At 38.6% G+C, this 19,497-nt stretch overlaps 2 protein-coding genes across 3 annotated transcripts in view; one reads left to right on the forward strand and one right to left on the reverse strand.

Annotated features, from left to right (window-relative positions):
- LOC101896440 (neurobeachin-like protein 1) overlaps positions 1-19,497 on the forward strand; it is a 147,832-nt gene that overhangs the window by 13,756 nt on the left and 114,579 nt on the right. For both annotated transcript variants that reach the window (XM_005176695.4, XM_011297952.3), the window contains 6 exons: positions 2,624-2,876; positions 2,965-3,141; positions 3,248-4,516; positions 4,583-5,701; positions 5,758-6,094; positions 6,162-6,349. In XM_005176695.4, coding sequence (XP_005176752.2) covers positions 2,624-2,876; positions 2,965-3,141; positions 3,248-4,516; positions 4,583-5,701; positions 5,758-6,094; positions 6,162-6,349 — 3,343 coding nt within the window. The remainder of the gene's footprint in view (positions 1-2,623; positions 2,877-2,964; positions 3,142-3,247; positions 4,517-4,582; positions 5,702-5,757; positions 6,095-6,161; positions 6,350-19,497) is intronic.
- On the reverse strand, positions 9,229-17,246 carry LOC101901732 (uncharacterized). Its single transcript, XM_005176730.4, has 2 exons — positions 16,999-17,246; positions 9,229-11,633 (listed from the first exon to the last, which is right to left on the reverse strand). Exons 1-2 carry the CDS (start codon positions 17,083-17,085, stop codon positions 9,237-9,239), a joined length of 2,484 nt encoding a protein of 827 aa, XP_005176787.4. The 5' UTR covers positions 17,086-17,246; the 3' UTR covers positions 9,229-9,236.

Genomic DNA, 19,497 nt, shown 5'->3' on the forward strand with positions numbered 1-19,497 from the left:
GTATTTGGAATTCGTAATGGTTACTACAACCTGTGTCAAAACATTGCGTATGCAGACCCACGTCTTCATATAACCGTACCTCCCTATATTCGGTATTTTGATGATTTTAGATACAATATTCACCGAAATTGTTTGAAATTTCGTATTTGAAGTTCGTAATAAGTACTACAGCCTGCGAAGACATGTATATGCACGTATGTAACGGTACCTCCCTATATTCGGTATTTTGATGATTTTTGCAGCAATATTCACAGGATTTTTTTCAAGTTTCGAATTTAAATATTGTAATGGCTTATGACAAAGGTTGCCTATGCAGGTCCACATCTTCGTTTAGACCCCAATATAACGGCGATATTCGGAATTTTTGAGATTTTAACAGAATTTTTAACGGATTTTATTTTTTGGAAAATTTCAAAATTCGTTGCAAATGGGGGAAGGTATTCAAAGTTAAGCCCGGCCGAACTTACTGTTTTTTTTTTTTTACTTTTAAATTCCTACTATAGGGTATGAGAAGGTACGATATGTTACAACATAGTTATTAAACATTTGAAGCGAGAAAAGGCGAGATTTGTTTTGGAAAATTGGCAAAAAATTGTTTTGAGAAAAGATTATAAACAATTGCTGAGAGCTAAAACTATGAAATTCTGCCAGAAAATCAGTCGTGATGGTATTATGGAACTATTGATAAGAGCGTAAGGTTCAAAATAAGAGGGAATTTTTGTACTTTAAGGACACGAAAAGTTCTTAAAGTTAAAATTGTACGACTGATAGGAGCTAGAATTTTGAAATATGTTGACCAATTAATAAGGGCTTCAACGCTAACGATGTAGCGGGCTCTTGCTAGTGTGGGTAGATGGGGTCACGCTAAACATCTCCTCTGAAACCAAATACCTCCGCACTATCCTCGACCGCCAACTTAGTTGGAAGAGGAACACCGAGGAACGAGCAAAGAGAGGCTTGATTGCACACTATTCTTGCTATTACTCCATAGGTAGAAGCTGGGACCTCAGACCACTCATAATTAAATGGGTGTATGAGTCAATTTTTCGCCCCATCCTGTCCTATGGAGCTCTAGCCGGGTGGCATTCCTTGAAAAAAGTCACATTGACAAAGTTCAAAGAGCCGCATCCCTACTAATAACGGGTGCCTTCAAGAGCACACCTCAAGCTGCGCTGGATACCATGTTGTGCTTAAGACCACTAAGCAGACACGTACAGGAACAGGCAATTAGGTGTGCTCTTCGACTCAGAGAACTAAACCAATGGCGCAGTCAATCCTTTGGACATTTTGCGATCTTAGGGCGTGTAGGGAGTGGAAGCCAACACAAGTTATATTTCAGCACGGTTGAGCTTTGACCCACCTGACATCCACATACTTGACAGGGACGCCAGTCGCAATTCACCTATCCGCGACATAGCTGTTTATACTGACGGTTCAAAGATGGAATGCGGAACGGGAGCTGGAGTATTTTGTGACCCTCTTAATGTTCGCGAATCCTACAAGCTGGGAAACAACTGTAGCGTGTCCTAGGTGGAAATCTTTGCGATCAAAAAGTCATAGACCTATTGGTCACGAGGAACAACGATGTTAGCGGTCCGATGACTATATATGTCAATAGCCAAGCGGCGCTGAAAGCTTTAAACTCCTCCGCCATTATATCTAAGTCTGTTTTGGATTGCAGGAGATTCTTGGAAAGCACTGGGGTATCCATCAAGCTCTGTTGGGTTTCTGATCATTACAATATTCCAGTCAATGAGACTGCAGTCGAATTGGCTAGGCTAGGGTCCGAATCAGCTATCATTGAAGTTGAAAACTCTGTCAAACCACCCCTGTGCCACTTCTTTCAGGTAATTTATACATACTACTCTGAGAGAATTCAACAAAAATGGCTGGACGAAAAGTGATGTAGCATCTCAAAAAAAAAAAAAAATTGCTCATACTCTCTGAGAAGAGAACAAAGTCGCTACTTTCCTTGTCGAAACCTGAATATGTCAAGACGAAGAAGAAATTGAGACGATCGAGCATTTGGTTTGCCACTTTCCAGCACTCATTAAAGTGAGACACAGGTTGGTGGGGGGACAAGTGTCACATGATTTATCATCGTTCTCTAACACTGACCCTAATTCTAATTCTCCAATTAACCAGAAGACTTAAGTGGCTAAAGACGACACGGAAAAATTTCTTACCGTGAATTACCCTTATGACTCTATTTCCTATCAATAATATCTTCACTTTTTCCACCAATCTTTCGTTCTTTCACTTTCTTCATTTAGGATTACGATAATGGACCAGCTGGTCTCCGAGTAGAGCGGTTATCAAACGGCAACCGCACGTCGTTTAACCTAACCTAACCTCGTGTGGATTTCCCAGTTCCTAAATAAAATATTGTTTTTATTTTTAACAAAAATATCTGCAGCAAAACCAAAAAATATTTTGCTTTGTCAATTTGGTTTTTTTCCTCACATAATGGTCGGTTCAACACGCAACTAATTTCTATAGTTTATTCAAATGTCGCTGAACACTTCTTGCAAAAAAAATTCCTATTACTCAAGCCACATTAACTATATCCAAATGACAGCATCCTCCTTACCTTAACATTTCCCTTCCTTTATTTTCTTTTTAGTTTGCGTACCGGCAGCAATACAGGTTTTGAAATTTTCATACAAAACAATGGCAACATTGTTGTTGCTGCACTTACAAAACGGGAATATTTGACCTCTTCGGTGGCTTCCACAACTCTGCTGGACGGTCAATGGCATTATGTAACTGTAGCCATTACACCACCAAAAAGGCCTTTCTCCTATAGCCAAATAAATGTTTTCATTGATTTTGTGCAGAAAATAAGTGCAACACTGAAAGTGGCGGCCATAAATGAGGTAAGACAGCAAAACAACAATAGAAACTTGTTTAACAAAAAATAAAATAAATAATAATGGAATTTATTTGTCATGTCATTCCCTGAAGCCTTTTTTGTACTGTTCGGTGGGATCGGCATTGCAAGAAATAAAAACGCCGGCGTCAAATGCGGTCTCAGCTACAAATGCAAACAGTGGAAGTTTGCCAAGATCATCGTCACAAGATACCAATCAAGGTTATCGCAGCATGCTGCCCAGCCTGTTGGAGAAGACATTGTCGTCTAATGTAAGTTGTACATACAGGGTATGCATAGATAAAAGCGTTTTCCTGTGTCATACATTCACACCTTGCTATGTTTTTGCATTCTAATTTTTTTTTCTTTTTGTTACAGGTTTCCAATTACTTTACCCTACCGCTCAGATCACAATCCACCTCATATGATCCGAATGTTAAGAATTTCCCTGTGGGCATGCAGGAAACTGTGTTTGGTGAACAACAATGTCTTGGCGGTCAGGTGGGTGGTGTTTTGCTGGCCGAACCCACCACCAGTCTTAAGACCGTTTTTGATGCTGGCATTAATTTTTCTTCGATATTTTCTCAAGACAATGATCTGTTGGAGTTGACATCACGTTTTGTGTTTTGCTATGCTCCCGGAGCCTATTCGCATAGCACCTGCTTGGATTTAATACCAACTGGAAAATACATGGGTTTGGTACAGGCCCAACATTGTGCCATTGTCAAAATACAAGATACCATTAATAGTGTGGGCGGAGTTCAGGCCATATTGCCCATATTGCATCGCATAATCAAGGAAAACAATGATGATTTTTCACTTAGCACAACCGATACGGAAGCCCTGGAGTCTGGAGAATCGCTGAAAACACCAATGGCCGAGGAATTTGCTGATTGGGAAATCTTGTCTACCAATTCTTATACCGAATGGAAAATGATACAATTCCCCTTGGCCAGCTTTATGTGTTTCATTCGTTACCTGACACACGAACATGACAACAATCAGGAGAATTTGTTGCATTCGGAATGTTTGTCGATTGTGGGCATGATGCTGCAAAAATGTCCAGCGAAAATGTTTGATGTTAATGCCTTGATGGCCACACACTTGTTTATGGAATCGTTGCAGGGTCACAAAACCTCAACAGGGCAGGCCAATGGAGCCCTCTTGGAAGAGCTCTATACCTCTATAGCCTTCAATTTTGATATTTGGGTTCGTATGCCCTTCCAAATAACACTGGGTCATGTGCAATACTTGGGAGCAATGATTAAAAACGATCGCAAATATTTTCGCAAAAAATTTGGAATACAATTTTTCCTGGACACAATTCGTCAATATTATGGCACGCCGGAAAATATAACGCCCGAAGATGCAAAGACCATTCGTTCAACCTTGTTCGGAATTGTTCGATTCTATTTGCAAAAGGATATTAACATCAAGGAGATTGGAACAATAATAGCATTCTTGGCATCTGTCAAGCAGGACCATGTACTTATTGAGTTTTTGGAAATAATGAATATGCACATAAAGGGTAAAAATTGTCGTGATCAATTGATCCTGTTGCTACATGAGCCTCAGGCGGCCAATTTGATTTACAATTATTTCATAGATAAAAACTACAGCTGTGAATTGCAGGAAGCTGCCATAAGGGTTAGTTGAACTTCTTTCATTCAATTTTTGTAACTTAAATTCTTAAATAAATTTCATTTCCCATAGTTTATAAGCAGCATATTGTCCACCTCTCGTGTCCACCCGAAATATAAGCAAATTATGCGTTTACATGATCCCACCACAGACGCCTCGCTGTTTCCTGGGCTATTCTCCTACACCATACCTATGGTGCTGAGTTCCACCATCCTATTTCATTTATTGGATGAAATGTTAAGTACGGAAATCGATTATTGTGGCATCATATTTTTAGTGCACAATGTCAGTAGTTGTGAACTGCCGGTAAAATTGGAAGTTGCAAAACGTCTGTTGCAGTGTACCTTTACAAAACAAAATTCTGCTCAGGCCATAGCCAAACAACCGGGCTGGCAGGAATCCATAGCCCGTTTGCTCGTAAGACGGCCGATTGAAAATGTCAAACCAGACGAAGAGAAACGGAAGAGTTTTGGCATTAACCTGGATGTTTTGTTGGAGGACGAGAATAAATTCGACAATCAAGGTGACCTCATCAACTTCTGTGAACAACAAATTGAACAAATGGAAGGTCAAGATGGCAATGAAAGTGGTCTAATACTCAACGAGATACAAGCCAGTGTTTCGGAGGCTGCCAATGTTTTGGAAAGTGAAATAAAGGAATTGGCCGATACAGTCTCGGGTGTGGTAGTGGAAAATGTTAGCTCTGTCTTTTCTGTTATCAGACAAACCACCCATGATTTGCAAGATACTTTCGAGTCATTGACACATCAAACAAGCACCACCACAAGTGCTGATACAGTAGACACCATATCAATGGACCTCAGCAAACAACGCACGGAATCCATGAGTTCGGATAGCTCATCACAATCTGCAAAAGCTGGAGCCAGAAAAACGGATTCGATTGAAAGTAATTTGGAATTTTCCTCTGAAGCAGATGTTGATAGCGAAGAGCAGTTGGTATACTTGGTGACCAACACATTGTTTACCATATTTTGGAGGGGAGTAGGTAATGATGATCCCGAATGTTGGAAGGAAAGAGGTCAAGTTCTGGGTTGTATCAATCTATTGGCCCTCAATAATGAATTAGTGGCCTCGCATTTGTCATTGCGTTTAAGAATATTGGAAATGGCCGTACAGGCATCATTGTTTGATTTGGCAGAACATGGAAATCAAACGTTGATCAATCAAGAGGTTGGTCGAGAATTTTTCTATTTGGTAGCCAAATAAAAATATATATTTTTTTTCAGAATGCCTCTCACATCCTACGCATGGTTTATGACTTGGTGGTTTTGGGCTCCAATGAAGATGAATCGAAAAAATGCTCCACCAAGCTTCTGGACGGAGTTCTGGCCCTGTTGGATGCCTTAATGATATTCCAATCTGATTCATCAGATGATTGGTCGGATATGATACGTTTATGTTTGGGTTTACTTTTGAAATGTTCCCATCATCCCAATCCGGGTGTTGTGGCAATGGCAACGGCAAAATTACATGCCACACTACAAAGTCGCAATGCGGCCAATCCTAATGAACTGGCCTATTTGTTATTCTCTATTAATAAAGCGCTGGATATAGCCATTGAGGGTAAGCTAAAATAATTCTATTAGCATTAAATGTCGCTAAAACGAGTATTTTATACTTTTGTTTTCAGTTGGCAATCCCGAACAATATTCATTCCTTATGCCCGTTATGAAGGCCTTAATTGAAAAATGTCGCATTGTATTCAATTTGGATTCAGTATTACCGGATCTACCTCCCACTTCTTCGGGTCCGGTGTTTTTCAATGATTTCCAGATGTATAGCACAAGCAAAAAATGGAAGAACTTCATGGAACGAATTGTAAGTAGAGACTGATTGTTTTTTTTTTTATGTTGAAGATAATAAGATATTCGGATTTGAAACAATTCGTATGTCGTGTATTATAAGGAACTAAGTAAGATTTTTATGGAAAAGCTAGGCAAGAAATAATATAAAACATTTAGAGGAAATTTAGTACGTTATAAGTTGAGTATAGATATGAAGTTGATGGATACATAGATGGCTCTAATTATTCAGAGTTTAATACTTTAGGGAAAGGTTTTAAAGATGAAATGTTGCAGGTTGTTCGACTTATGACAATGGTGAGTATTGATCTCCAGCTAGCCAAATCACAGAGATGCTGAAACAGTTGGATACGCTGGGAGTCGAGTACCTGACGAAAGTTCTTAACCTATCGCTAGCCTCCCACATAATTCCCGAAGCCTGGAAAATGTGCCGGGTGGCCAAGCAAGGATGACTCGTACAGGCCGATTTCGCTTTTGTCGCCAGTAACCAAGACACTCGAGGCTTTACTCCTCCCCAGCATTAGAGGAAGCTATGCAGTGGCCAACCATCAACAACGATTCCGTTCACAACATAGTACCACAATAGCATTACACGCCATTTCCACACATATTAGTAGAGGATTGAACCAGTGTTGGTAGCCCTTGACCGATCAAAGGCATTTGATACGGTCAATCATGCCATACTGTTTGAGGACGTGCAGAGAACTATCCTCCGGCCAAGTTTGAAACGTTGAATAGTCAACTATTTGTGTGGACGCCAGTCGTACGTGGAAGAAGAAGTCCGAAGCCCGTAGAGTGAAACAGGGGGTTCCCCAAGGTGAGGTGATATCTCCGGAACTGTTTAACCTCTACCTTTCCGGAATTCCTCACCCTCCAGACGGCATTGAGATCGTAACGTATGCGGATGAATGTACGATCATGGCGTCGGGCTCAGTGGTCGATGACATTTGTGGAAGGTTGAACCCTTAGCCGCATACTTCCACGCGAGGAATGTAAAAATATCCGCCACGAAATCAACGGCCGCACTCTTTACAACATGGTCTGCGAAGATGAGAACACAGCAGAATGTGTTGGTCGAGGGAAATTTAATAGAGACCATCCCAAGATTCTAGGGGAAGAAAAGGAGACACCTCCAGACCTGCCACAATGCTGCCCTGAGATTTGCGACACCAGTGGACCATCTACATGAGGCGAAAGTCCTTCCTTTACGTCAGCATAATCATATGTTTTCTTTGCCTGCTTGGGTGTTACAATGAGAGTCATCCCAACCATCATATGGTGGATACAAATCCCCCACCCAGGTGTGTCAGGAAGGACATACACGATCTAGAGAGGGAGGTCCAACGCGATAAGAGAGAACCTCCAGATCAAAATGCCTATCAGACAGGTGTGAGTGGCATTCATAACGATGCAGTCGCAGACGCTATCAAAATTTACAGGATGAATGCCGTCCTCGGAGTCCACCCCCCATCCATTGCAGCCAGCTGCCTAGACAAGCCAAGGTAGTTTTGGTGAAATTACGTTCAGGATGGTGCAGTCGTCTCAATTCGTTTTGGGCACGAATTGACGAAGATGTGCGTGACGTCTGCCAGGCGTGTGATACTCGCACAATACGCTGCACCTCTTCAATTGCACAACTCCAGAAGATCTCTGGCTACAGCCTGTTAAAGTAGCAGAATTTTAAAAGCTGGAGCTTGAAGCAGATTTTGCAGAAAACAAGCATCAATGTGTACTACTGCTACAACAAGAACGGAGATTGGTCACTCTCGCCAAAATCTCTGCAGTCTATGTGAGTTTGAGGAAAAGGTGAAGTTAATTGATCGGACACTGAGCCTGTTCGGCTTCTGCAGGAGTCCCAAATTGCTTAAATTAAATTAGAGCAGGCAGACCTTTACATCCATTTCTGGACCTTAGCTTTTACGTCTAAATATTGGATCTGTTTTCCTTTTATCTGCAATCTTTCTATTCCACAATAGCCTGCCGGCATTCAAGTAAAGTGGATGTCAAAGAAATAATCTATTGTATATACCCTGTAATAAAAACAATAAAAAGTAAAAGACTTTCAAGTGGAGGTAGAATCGAAGCGGAATGATTATTGTGCGACACAAAAAATAATTTCAGGTATATTATGAAAGTACATCCATTTCTGGACTTTAGCTTTTACGTCTAAATATTGGATCTGTTTTCCTTTTATCTGCAATCTTTCTATTCCACAATAGCCTGCCGGCATTCGAGTAAAGTGGATGTCAAAGAAATAATCTATTGTATATACCCTGTAATAAAAACAATAAAAAGTAAAAGACTTTCAAGTGGAGGTAGAATCGAAGCGGAATGATTATTGTGCGACACAAAAAATAATTTCAGGTATATTATGAAAGTAGAGCTACAAAAAAACGGGTATAGGCATATTGAAAGTTTAAATCGCAAAGTAGAGATAGGGAAAGTTTCTTCCTCTTTCACATTTTTTGAAGTTTTGGGATTACATTTTCGTGAAATCCTTGCATTCTAGGTTTATAGTGCAGAGGATTATTTTGGTTCAAAGTGTTATAAGGTATTTAGTATCATCTCCCCGTTTGGATGTCTTGGTCCATATGTTGTAATAGCCAGTACTGATAGCTCACAAAAGTCTTTTAAAGTAAAATAAGAATGCAAAGGTACCCACAAATAAAAAATTAACAGCCATATTAAATTATCGGTCACATTATTTTCCTTCAGTTATTAGGACATTTTATTTATTTCACTTTAATATTCATTATATGTTTCTTAGATGACAAAGTTTTCATTATTTTAGTACAAAATAAAAATAAATATACTTCTTTTCATACCTATTTTATTTTAATTTTTAAAATCAATAATAGTAATAATAATAAATAATACCATCATATATTAGAGCAAAATTAATTTCAAAATAATTTATGATTTTTGGGCAAGTTACGGTAAACATCTGGTTCATTGAGAGGACTCTTAAATATTGTCGTATCGAAGAAATTTTTGGTTGTGCGTTTTGAGAACCTATCCATGGTCGCTGTTGAAGACGACGACGAGGACGATGATTGTGAGTCACCACTTAGATGCGGTGCTATTGTAGAGGTGGACTGGTGTTGTTGCACCGTTCGATAACGATTCCGAAGGAAATTGGTATTGTAAATTTTCGGTGTGGACAAAATACCATCGTAAAAGGTTTTCGAACGAGATTTCTCTATCGATACGATTTCTATTTTTGGCAAGTGACTCGTTTGCTGTTGCAATAACGGAGGAGATTGCGTTGTTGCTGCCGAAGGGCGAGTACGATGATGCTGATGTCTAGGAGGAGCCATTGTTGTAGTAGATGTAGTTGTGGTGCTACGGTACCTATTCTGGTATGAATTTCGATTTCCATGATGATTTGAATATTGATTGATGGCCAATGTTGTACTCGGAGTGGTACCACTTATTGTCGGTGTACGAATTCTCATGGGATTCCAGGGTCCATTGTTGACCTTTACCACTTTATGGGATTCATTTATGTCAGGATCTGTTGTTAGATATTTATTTTCTTTTTGTTTTTCCTTTTCGAAAGCCTCTTCCAGTTCGGGTACATCCAATATGTGTTTAGTTGTGGCCAGAGTAGTCGAATGATATTGACTACCTTTAGTGCGTTTTCTCTTACGTCCACCCTGTGGCCTCTGTACTGGCGGTGGTGTAACGAATGTTGACTGACCATGAGATCGGGTACCTGCTGAATGGACATCTCCATGCGGCATTTCCTGTGAGTCTGTATCGGAGGGTTTTTGTTCAGACACATTATTGGGCTCCGCTGCATATTCCGTATTGGTGTCTTCTTGCCAGGAATTATTATCATATGGTTGTGGCGGATAGACTTCCTGTTCTTGATGGCTGGACGAATCAAATGGTATTGGATCGTAGATTGGAACTTCATAACTTGATTTGGGATAATCGTAAGGTGGCTGCTGATGATTTTGATCTATGGGGAGGTCTTGTGGTGGAGCTGGTTCATAGCGGGCTGGCTGATGTGAGTCCGAACCCTCTTGGTGACCGTGTTCTGGGTGATAACTTGGCATCGAATGCTCTGGTGGTGGTGGCGGTGGGGGTGCTGGATGGTAGTGAGCCTTACGGGGTGGTAAATTAATTTCATAAGACGGTGAATATGTTATTTCCACAGTGGTTTTTTGTGGATCTGGTGGCTCTGCAAAATGATGTTGGTTATTATAGCCATTATAGGACGAAGAAGGTTTGTGATCCGCAACAGAATATTTGTTATAATTATTAAAATTGGCCACAGGTAAATGGAGATCCGGTACACCATATTTTGTGGCTGGGATGCGAGGCGGATGTTGGGCTGGCTGTTGTGGTGGACTATAGTTGTACTCCTCCTTTGGTGCTTGATAAGAATAATCATGGCCATGGTGTCCACTATCATGTCCCCCTCCACTTTCGATTATTTGTGGATGTGAAGAGTGTTCCGGATATGATGGTGCATGTTCTTCTTGATAACCATAACCACTGCCATGTGATTTTTCATCATATCCTGTACTGGAAAAGGCGGATGCATGTTCGGAAATCTTATTGGAATGATCATCATAGGATGATGGGGCGTGATAATCGCCGCCATAATCTGTGCCATGCGAACTACTCGAAAATGAAGGCATTTTTTCTGGTAAATGACCCTCCTCATAGCTGTAACTATTTACACTGGGTTTATCGTAACCCGTGCTGTAGGTGAATTCCGTTGGAACACCATATTGGGTGTGAGGTTTCCGTTCGCCCTTCGGGGGTGAATATGAATATGAGGGAATTTTCGCCATTTCTTTGTAGGAAACCTCTGGGGCACTGTAACTATACGAGGGTTTCTCAATCTCTTTGTAGGCCTGCTCTGCTTGCGATTCGTAATGTTTGTACAAATCAAAATCCATGCTGTGCGTCTCATAGCTGGATGGCGGTAAATCAAAATCAGCCGATTCCACATTAATGTGTGAAAAATCTTCGAATATCGAAGAGTCATATGTGGGTCCGTGACTATACGATGGTTTGGGTTTCTTATAGTAGATTGTGGTGGGTGGCTCGGCAAAGCTGTATTTGATTTTTGGCTTTTTCAATCGTTTCACTTTTACACGTTTCGGTCTTATGATGTGTTTGACTATGGTACGGGGTGGGTGTCTCCTATATCGTACCAGTGGCTCAGCAATTGGTTCCATAAATGTTGCATTGCTTTCGGCTGTTGTCATATTTGTTGTTGCCGATGCGTTTGGTAGGTCTGTCGCAACAACTAAGACAATTGTTAGTTGAAGGTATAGGAAAATCTGCAAGAAAGAAAGGGAAATAAAATATTTCTTAATTTATGAAAAATAATTAGATAATCATTAGAAAAATACTTCGAATTCGAAGCAGTCTAATCACATTTGCTGGCGGATCATATAAAGAGTCGGTCACGTCTAACACGATTTATTTTCTTGCATTGTATGACTTTACCCCAGATGTTTATTTTTTGATCGCTTGAGTATCTTGATGTTAAAACGTATGATGATGTATTAACATCATACTGCAGCTTTTCTCCTCAGGCCCTTTCAATGCGTGTCACGTTCCACTTAACACCATAATCTAAGAGATTTGCATACTTGAACAAATTACAAGTGTGCGGTGTTAAGACTTGCACCTGCAAATTATTTATCATGGCAACTATTTTAGTTTTATATTTGCAGAAAAAATATATAGCTTGTTTAATGGCCACTCGTTATTAGGGCAATGTGAAGAGCACCGTTTAATTCGGTTAAAATTAGAAATGTTTTTGACTCCTTATGTTTAAATATATTCAAATTCATACATACATACAATTACACTTTGCCACAATTTTTTTTAATTTTTTTGATGATTGCATGAAAAACACAGTAGATTATGAAAATAAAGCTAAGAATAGGAGACAACAGAATCGCCGTTTTGAGAGTTCACATCACAGAGTAAGCGAAATACAGGGTGAGATAAAAAAACTGCAACAAAGTCAAACGCCATAACTTTTATTTTTTTTTTTTAAATTATATTGAATGAAAGCAAAAAATGTCGGAAATAGCATCAAATTTTAGAATAAGTTCAGATTTGTTCGAATTGGACACCGTTGGCCTTCAAACGGCCAATGAAACCGTCACACGCTGCCGAATGTTGCTCTTGCGCTTGCTTGAGGTGATCGACCCTTTGTCATTTTTTAGTGCCAACCTTGCTTTCCAAAATACTCCAGACACAATAGTCCAACGAATAGTTTTCCGGAGATTTTGGTGGCCATTGTGCGCTGGAAATTAAGCGAGGAACTTCATCTTGTAACCATTATTGGGTGGCGCGTGCTGAGTGCGATGGTGTTGAGTCCTGTTGGAATGTCCGAGGTCTGTTGTGTGTCCCTCCAGAATATTTTCGCTATAATATTTGGCATTTATTCTGATGCCACGGTCGATTAATGCAAGCGGAGAGCGACCATCGGCTGTTATGGCCGCCCACACCATCACCATGGCCGGCGCTTGAGATCTGGTGGCCAACCGAAGGTGCACATTTTCAGCTAACCTCTTTGGCAAGTAAACACGAGCAAGCAACTCTTTAGCTCTTTTAAATCTAAATCTCTTGCGCTTTTTGTAACTTCAACGGCTTTACCCCGAGCTTATTTTTCAATATATGCCGAATGGAATATTGCGATATGTTCAGCTCACGGGCCATGTGCCACAGTGAAGCGGGTTTCGATCAAGTCGCTTCTTTACTTTTCAAACCATATCTGCTGCTGCCGTTGTTTTCTTCCGTCCACTTTCTTGACGCCGGGCTACGCTAACAGTATCACGGTAACGAGCGATGGTACGAGACACAAAAGATTTATTCACATTTAAATGCTGGAGTGCTCTAACGATAGCCACTTGTGGTTTTCCAGCCAAATATAAAGAAATCACACTATCCCGCTTGAATTACATCACGAATAACTTTTTTTCTGGAAAATTCTCTACAAAATGCTTTTGTACGCTTGTAAACAATATAATGAGCTGTTACTGGAATAATTTTAACAGCTTTCGGACGAGTGGCTTAGAAATGACAGCAGTCAGAATTCTGTTGCAGTTTTGTTTTATCTCACCCTATATAATGTCTTCATTAATATAACTAACTACAATACGAGTCAACAAAGAGGTCTTTTTTTTTCAAAGTATGATTAAGAACTCCAACTATGAGATTAAGCCTATATATAAAAATCAGTAAGTTTGGTCGGACCGAACTTTAAATAACCTCCACAAAATTTTTCAAAAAAAAATTGTTGAAAAATACTTGTTGTACTGGTACTGGTGGTTCTATTCTATGGATGTGTCTAGCATAATAGGAACATACTAATACTGCCAATTTACAGAAAATTGGGGTTGAATTTTTGATTAAGACATCCAAAAAACCTTAATCTGCCGGTTTAGATATATAAGGGCTATACCAAAACTTGGACCCATATAACTATAGACATATTTTCAATACCCCACAAAAAAAAAAAAAAAAAAAAAAAAAACTTCAGACCAATCACACATCTGATTAAAGTTTTATCAACCTTCTTCATTTTTTTCGGAATCGGGAGTGATTTCCACAGACGGACAGACAGACAGACAGACGAACGGTATATACTTTGTGGGATCTAAAATATATATTTTGAATATACTATGGTGGAGGGTATTAAAACACATTTTAGGATTAAAGCCGTATTCTAAGTTAGTTTATGAAAATTGCACTAAATGTCACAAAAGAATATAAGCATCTTTTCACTGTGTAGCAAGAATATATTTGATAAAATATTTTCACATTGATGCGGTCAAAACTTGCCTCGTAGAAATAACGGTTATAGACCCTAGGTCTCTTTGGACGGAATCCGAAATCCGTTCGAGCAACTCCTGGGACACATACATTATTATATTACCAAAAAGAAACTAAGCTAGAAGTTAAATTCAGTAGACCCGGACTTCTATATCCTTTTATTGCAAAACCTCCAAAAATTGGGGTTATCGGGATTTTTATACCCTCAGCCATATGGCTAGATAGGGTATATATCATTTGATACGGTCAAAACGTGCTCAGTCGGAATAACGATTTAGACCCTAGGTCTCTTCGGACCTAAGCCGCCTGTCCGTCTGGCTTCAAATTACACACATCACAATATTTCTACTAACACAAAATCTGCTGGGAAGATGGGATACATCTGTCCACTCCTTCAGAGAAATGGTAATTTTGGATGTGGTTCGGACCTGCGCTCCCCGTATTTACATTTTTTATATCCTACGCCACACTGTGTTACAGGGTATTATGTCTTGGTGCATTTGTTTGAGACATGCAGAGGGAAACGAAATAGACCCATAGTTCCATTTGATGATCTTCATAGAATCACATTTTGAGTCGATTGATGCATGTCCGTCCATGTATTTTTTGTAAACAAAGTCGCATTTATTGCACGATTGAATTGAAATTTTCCACAAATTATTTGCTTCGATGAACCGTATAAAAATTGTCGATAATCGTTCTAAACTTAGATATAGCTCCCACATACATTCGTCTGCTTTAAGTTTTATTGTGCGCCATATTTGTAATATTCATTCAAACAGGATGTATTTCGGAATATTCGACCGAATTTAGCAAGTGCTTTAAATTTGGTGAAAATCGGTTCAGATATCCCATACATATGTTTCATCTGATCTGAGCCCCACGTCGAGGAAGTGGACGGAAGAAAACAGCAACATCTGCGGAAATGGTTCGATAAGTAACGAAGTGACTTGATCGAATCCCGCGTCGCAGTGGCCGAAAAATGGCTGGTGAGCTGAACATATCGCAATATTTCATTCGGCAAATATTAAAAAATGAACTCGGGGTGAAACCTATTAAATTCCAAAAAGTGCAAGAACTTACACCGCAACAAAAAGAAAATAGACTCAAAAGAGCTAAAGAGTTGCTTCGCTTGGCCCAAAGTGGTAAACTGCCGAATTTGGTTTTCTCCGAAGAGAAAACATTCGAGGTCAGCTGTAAATGTGCACCTTCGGTTGGCCACCAGAACTCAAGCGCCGGCCATGGTGATGGTGTGGGCTGCCATAATAGCCGATGGTCGCTCTCGGCTTGTATTAATCGACCGTGGCATCAGAATAAATGGAAAATATTCTGGAGGGTGTATTAAAGACTTGGACACGCAAACATTTTGGCCACGGACCTTGGACATTCCAACAGCACTCAACACCATCGCACTCAGCACGCGCCACCCAAGAAAGGTTACAAAATCAGGTTCCTGTGTCTGTAGTATTTCCTAAAGCAAGGTTGGCACTAAAAAATACCAAAGTGTCGATCACCTCAAGCAAGCGCTTCGCCGGGAATGGGCCAAAAAACCCCAGACCAACATACGGACAGCGTGTGACGGTTTCATTGGCCATTTGAAGGCCATCATTGGTGCCAAAGGTGACCAATTCGAACAAATCTAAACTTATTCTAAAATGTGATGCTATTTCCGACATTTTTTGGTTCCATTCAATAAAATTAAAAAAAATTAATTTTTAAATATATATATATATATATATATATATATATATATATATATATATATATATATATATATATATATATATATATATATATATATATATATACAGGGTGAGATAAAACAACTGCAACAAAGTCAAACGCCAAAAATGTAAAAATTAAATTTTTTTAATTTTATTGAATGGAACCAAAAAATGTCGGAAATAGCGTCAAGTTTTAGAATAAATTTATATTTGTTCGATTTTTTTTTTTTTTTTTTTTTTTGAGTATAATCCTCGAAGTGGTACTGGATGTACAAATGCCTCCGTCAAATTTGGTGGAATTCTATTCAGTGTTGCTCTAAGGCCATAATACGAATCCATCGTAATGGCTTTGATCTGCTTCACATAAATTCCCAATATAAATGTTTATTTGCTACCAGTAACTCCACAAAATATGCATAGTGATATAGGGCATCATATAGTCGGCCCGGCCGACTTATGGTCTTCTTTACTGGTTTTTTAATATTGCATCTAAATTGCCTGTAATTAGATATGTAGCTCTCCAATGACAATGAATGTTTCCATTGATTTCATTAGTGTAAAGTATAAAAAGTACGGATCGGCCGTACTCTCCATACTCGTTTATTTTTATTTATCATTTCAAAACCGTTTATTTAAAGGATAGAGTATAACCAGTTTCGGGAACAAAGCACTGCCGTAAGAAATCTAGATCATTGTTGGCATATATCACTTTCACTCAAATAGTTGTTTTAGATTTTCGATCCAACTCCAATATATATTTTTTTAAATCCCCAATTGTGTAATAATTGTTGCTTTAAAAACATGGGGTTTTTTGGTTAGTCAACACATAAACTGGGGTTTTCACAGACAACCCACCCACAATTTCATAATCACATTTAAGGGTTCGTGCCGTTTCTTTTTTCGTAATTTTTAAATATTTTGCATCATATTCAAATATTTTATTTTTGTTTTTTTTTTTTTTTTTTAATTTCTTCATTTGTTGCCAACAAATTTAAAATAGTTAAATAATTAAGAGCTCTCTTGTGTTAACATTTGTTATGAATTCAGATGAGCTCTCCAACCTAGTTTATGCTAAATAATTGCCTAAATGTTTTAGTTTTCATTATGTTTTTAACTTTTTTTAACTTACAACAAACCAACAACAACAACCACGGTAATAACTCAAATTATGTTTTATTTTTATTTTGTCTGCAGCCATGGCATTTCTCTGGGCCATGTTGGTGGTTTTCGTTTTAAGATTTGTTTTTATTTTTTCGCTTGAATCTATTTCGAACTAACACCACGAACTTTTCCGCGTCCAATCTTTCGCTTCGCTTTTCAGTTTTCCTGTGCAAACATTACGCTAGACTTTCTTTTGCCGACTAAACCGTTGGCCAAGTTAGAGATCTTGTTTTAATGAAAATTTCTTCGAGACTTGTATAACCAAGCATGGCGAGACACCACACAGCGGCTGCACATGCTTGCAGCGCCTTCCCAATGCTTGGTTATTGAAGTGCGGCAGCAAATGCTTGCGCTTGGTTGGCTGGAGGAGCAGCAGCTCCAGCACCTTCAGGTGAATACAGAAGCCACCTTACCACATCGAATGGGAAACGATGTTAGTGATATGGTCGGTCGCAATTGTAGATGTTTTTTATTTGTTTGATAATAGGATGCACAGTGGGCAAAATGTTGAAAAAAATTGGTTAGTTCGTAATTGGGACTTAGAAGTTAGTAATGTGACTTAAATAAATCTCTACGAAACTGAGGTATATTAAATCTGGCTTACAGGGGAACTTTTTGATTTCATACTGACTAACCCATGGTACAATAAAAAGTTAAGGTAGAGCTAGCAGCAGATTACAATTATTTTTCTAAGTGTGCCCGGCTTCTGCCAATTTTGTGTATGTATTTATTGTTTTGAGAAATAAAAAACAAAATATTTTCAGAATCAATAATTAGAATAAACGTTCATTGCTGGCGTGCATTAAAGATTTTATTTTAAGATTTTCCTCATTTTTATAAAGTATATATATTCTTGACCAGCGTAAAATTCTAACACGATTTAGCCATGTTCGTCTATCCATCCGTCACGCTAGAGTAAAAACGAATAAAGGTTGGAAGCAGTCTTTTATCTGCAGGCAGATCAAGTTCGAAGATGGGTTCTTTAGGTCCACGATACCCCCCATATAACAGTGCCCCCCGATATTCGGTATTTTGATGATTGTAGCCAAAATTTTCAATGAAATTTTCTGAAAATCTACAAAAGGAGTTGCTTCTGAATACTTTACCCCCTCAAAAAGTATTTTGAATATAGGTCTAGGATATCGTATATCCCCCATATAATAGTACTTCCATGTATAAGGAATTTAGATATTAATATAGCGAAGCATTTTACAATGGAATTGTCGAAAAATCCATACTAGAAGTTTTTTCTAAGCACTTTACCCCCCTGGAAGAGAAGTGTCTATATAGGTCCACGATATCGTATATGCCACATACAACGTTATCCCCAGATATTCGATATTTTGATGATTTTAGAGACATTATTCACTGGAGTTGTTTCAAATTTCGTATTTAGAATTCGTAATGGGTACTACAGCTTATGACAAAAAATGGGTATGCAGGACACGTCTTCGTTTAGCCTCCATGTAACGGTATTTCCCAATATTCGATGTTTTAATGATTTTAGCGACATTATTCACCGAAGTTGTTTCAAATTTCGTATTTAGAGTTCTTAATGTCTATGCCAGAGTATTGTCTATGCAGGTCCAGGTCTTCGTTAAGGCCCCATATATCATTACCTTCCTATATTTGGTATTTTGATACAATATTTTATTTTTAGGTACAATATTTTAAATTTCGTGTTTGAAGTTCCTAATAGGTACTACAGTCTGTGACAGAGAATTGTTTACACTGGTCCAGGTCTTAGTATAGCCCCTATATGATGGTACCTCCCTATATTGGGTATTTTAGTGATTTTAGCTACATTTTTTTTCAAGTTTCCTATTTGAATATTGTTATGGCTAATGACAAACGTTCCCTATGCAGACCCCAATATAACGGCTATATTCCGTATTTTTTCACATTGTAATAGATTTTTAACGGATTTTATTTATTTATTTATTTATTTTTTTTTTAATTTTCAAATTCGTTCCAAATGGTAGAGGATATTCAAAGTTGGGCCCAGCCGAACTCACCGTTTTTTTATTTGTCGTATGCAGATACAAATATTGGTATGGGCAAAATTACAAGAAAATCTAAAACTTATATCCAATTTTATGCGAAATCATAATTTCCATATTCATCTCAAGTTTCTGGTTGAGAGATATATTTAGAAATATTTTATATTTCCGATAAAAATATTGAAAATGTTGACCCATTGTGGGTGAGGTACCAGAAGGGGTTCGCAGATATATATCATCTTCACAGCAGATATTTTTTATCAAAAATGTTTGTATGAGTGAAATAGAATGTTGCATACTTATTTCGCTTTCTTTGAGCGTTTTGTTTTTAAAAATCTTGAACCCTATTTGGTGGAGGTTCCAGAAGAAATTGCCCGATCTCTACCATCTATGTAACAGATCTTGTGTTGATGGAAATATTGAGATGTACCAAGTCTGGAATAGAATCGGATGTTGATTTCGCTTTT

The sequence above is a fragment of the Musca domestica genome, unplaced genomic scaffold (assembly GCF_030504385.1).
Source record: "Musca domestica strain aabys unplaced genomic scaffold, Musca_domestica.polishedcontigs.V.1.1 29, whole genome shotgun sequence".
Lineage (NCBI taxonomy): Eukaryota > Metazoa > Arthropoda > Insecta > Diptera > Muscidae > Musca > Musca domestica.